Source organism: Fonticula alba (assembly GCF_000388065.1).
Source record: "Fonticula alba strain ATCC 38817 unplaced genomic scaffold supercont2.8, whole genome shotgun sequence".
Lineage (NCBI taxonomy): Eukaryota > Rotosphaerida > Fonticulaceae > Fonticula > Fonticula alba.
Genome location: NW_009242978.1, coordinates 627,746 through 629,934, shown reverse-complemented (window position 1 = coordinate 629,934; position 2,189 = coordinate 627,746). Strand labels below are relative to the sequence as shown.

General features: G+C 63.3%; 2 protein-coding genes across 2 annotated transcripts in view; one reads left to right on the top strand and one right to left on the bottom strand.

Moving 5' to 3' along the window:
- The first annotated feature begins 34 nt into the window (after positions 1–34).
- Positions 35–1,287, top strand: H696_04798 (ADP,ATP carrier protein). Its single transcript, XM_009498663.1, has one exon. It carries the CDS (start codon positions 51–53, stop codon positions 981–983), a length of 933 nt encoding a protein of 310 aa, XP_009496938.1. The 5' UTR covers positions 35–50; the 3' UTR covers positions 984–1,287.
- Positions 1,288–1,790: 503 nt separating this feature from the next.
- Positions 1,791–2,189, bottom strand: part of H696_04797 (hypothetical protein) — a 1,279-nt gene continuing 880 nt past the window's right edge. Inside the window, exon 2 of the mRNA XM_009498662.1 lies at positions 1,791–2,111. Coding sequence (XP_009496937.1) covers positions 1,936–2,111 — 176 coding nt within the window. The 3' untranslated portion in view covers positions 1,791–1,935. The remainder of the gene's footprint in view (positions 2,112–2,189) is intronic.

Here is a 2,189-nt window from a genome sequence, read left to right as displayed (position 1 = left end):
CCCCCCTCTCCCCCCTCCCCTTGGCGCGCGCGCAGAATTCTTTGTCAACCATGTCGAAAAAGCAGAACGATCCGATGACCTTCGCCATCGAGTTCATGATGGGTGGTGTCTCCGCCGCTGTCTCCAAGACCGCTGCCGCCCCCATCGAGCGTGTCAAGCTCCTCATCCAGAACCAGGATGAGCTCATCAAGCAGGGCCGCCTCGACCGCCCCTACGGTGGTGTCGTCGACTGCTTCAAGCGCGTCTCCGCCGCCGAGGGTGTCGCTTCCCTGTGGCGCGGTAACGTGGCCAACGTGCTGCGTTACTTCCCCACCCAGGCCCTGAACATCGCCTTCAAGGAGCAGATCAAGCGCATGTTCGGCTTCTCCAAGGAGCGCGACGGCTACGCCAAGTGGTTCATGGGTAACCTGGCCTCCGGTGGTATGGCTGGTGCCCTGTCCCTGCTGTTCGTCTACTCCCTGGACTACGCTCGTACCCGCCTGGCCAACGACAACAAGTCCGCCTCCAAGGGTGGCTCTCGCCAGTTCAACGGTCTCGTTGACGTCTACCGCAAGACCATCGCCTCCGATGGTATCCGTGGTCTGTACCGTGGCTTCAACATCTCTTGCGTTGGTATCATCGTCTACCGTGGTCTGTACTTCGGTCTGTACGACTCCCTCCGCCCTGCCCTCCCCGTCAACCTGCGCGACAACTTCGCCGCCACCTTCATGCTTGGCTGGGCTGTCACCATCACCGCCGGTCTGGCTTCCTACCCCCTGGATACCGTCCGTCGTCGCATGATGATGACCTCCGGTGAGGCTGTCAAGTACAAGTCCTCCTTCGACTGCTTCCAGCAGATCGTCAAGAACGACGGTGTCAAGTCCCTCTTCAAGGGTGCTGGTGCCAACATTCTCCGTGCCGTTGCTGGCGCTGGTGTCCTTGCCGGTTACGACAAGCTCCAGGTCCTCGTCTTCGGTAAGGCCTACTCCGGCGGCGGCGGCTAATGCTCTTGCATCCACTCCTCCCTCCCTCAGTGCTCTCCCTCTCTCCCCCTGCGCTCTGTGTGTGTGTGTGTGTGCGAAGCTATCCATGCCCTCCCCCACCAACCCCCCTCCCCCAGTCCTTCCCTTATACCGAGGCCGGGGACGGGGGGGTGGGCCTCGGGCCGGACTCTGGAGTTTGCGCCGGTGTGTGTGTGCGCGCGCGCGCGCGCGCGCATGCCCACTGCCTCGCTCCTTTTTCCGCCTGGCGCGCCCCCCCCCCCGTCTCATGCTACAGTCAATACATTGCTCTTGCAGTCGAACCATATTCTTGTCTTGTTCCTCCGTGTCCCTCCTTTTGTCTTCCCTCTTTCTCTTTCTCTCTCTTGTGTGCGCACGCGCACCTCTGTGTGGTGGTGCTCACTCTGTCTTGCCTTCTCCGTCTCCTCTCTCCTGCTCTCTCTCTCTCTCTCTCTCTCTCTCTCTCTCGCTACCGTGTCTGTGTCGTCCGTGTGTCCGCGTGTGACCCCACCACCTGCTCCTCTCCCCTCGCCCGTTCCCCCTTTTCGTTTGGCCCCTCGCCTTCCCGCGCCCGGGGGCCTTCTTGCCGCCTGTCCTTGGTGTGTGCCGATGCACACAGGCGAGGCCATGGTTCTCGATGTCCTCGTTTGTGGGGGGATGTGCTCCCGCCTCGCATGTTGGCGCGCGTCCTGGCGCCTTGCCATCCTCTTGTGGCCCTGCTCGCTCCTCCTTCCCCTTCTCTCAGGCGGATGGGGATACCTTGGCACATGGCCTGCGCCCCCGCATGTGCCTCCTTGTGGTGTGTGTGTGTGTGTGTGTGCGTGTGCGTGTGCAACGAGCGAGAGGGGGGCGGAGGTCCTCCTGCTCCCTCGCATATTTTATTTCCTCACATTGGCTGCTCGTCAGTCCCGAGAGACGCGGGGACCATCCCCCACGAGGGGTGGGAACCACGCCCCTAGCAGCCATCTAGGAAGTCGGGTGTGCTGGCAGCAGCAGCCGCCGCCTCCGACGAAAAGTGTACCCACTCGGCGGACGGCATGTGCCCCGACAGCGCGGACACCGCGTCGTACGGCGGAGTGGCGAACCAGACGAGCGTATTGTCCGCGCCGCTGTCGCGCCGGCACTTCTCGTCTGGCCGCGGATCGGCCCGAGGGAGGGGGAGGGGGAGAGGGAGAAGGCAAGGTCAGCAGCGGGAAGGCCCCGGGGGGG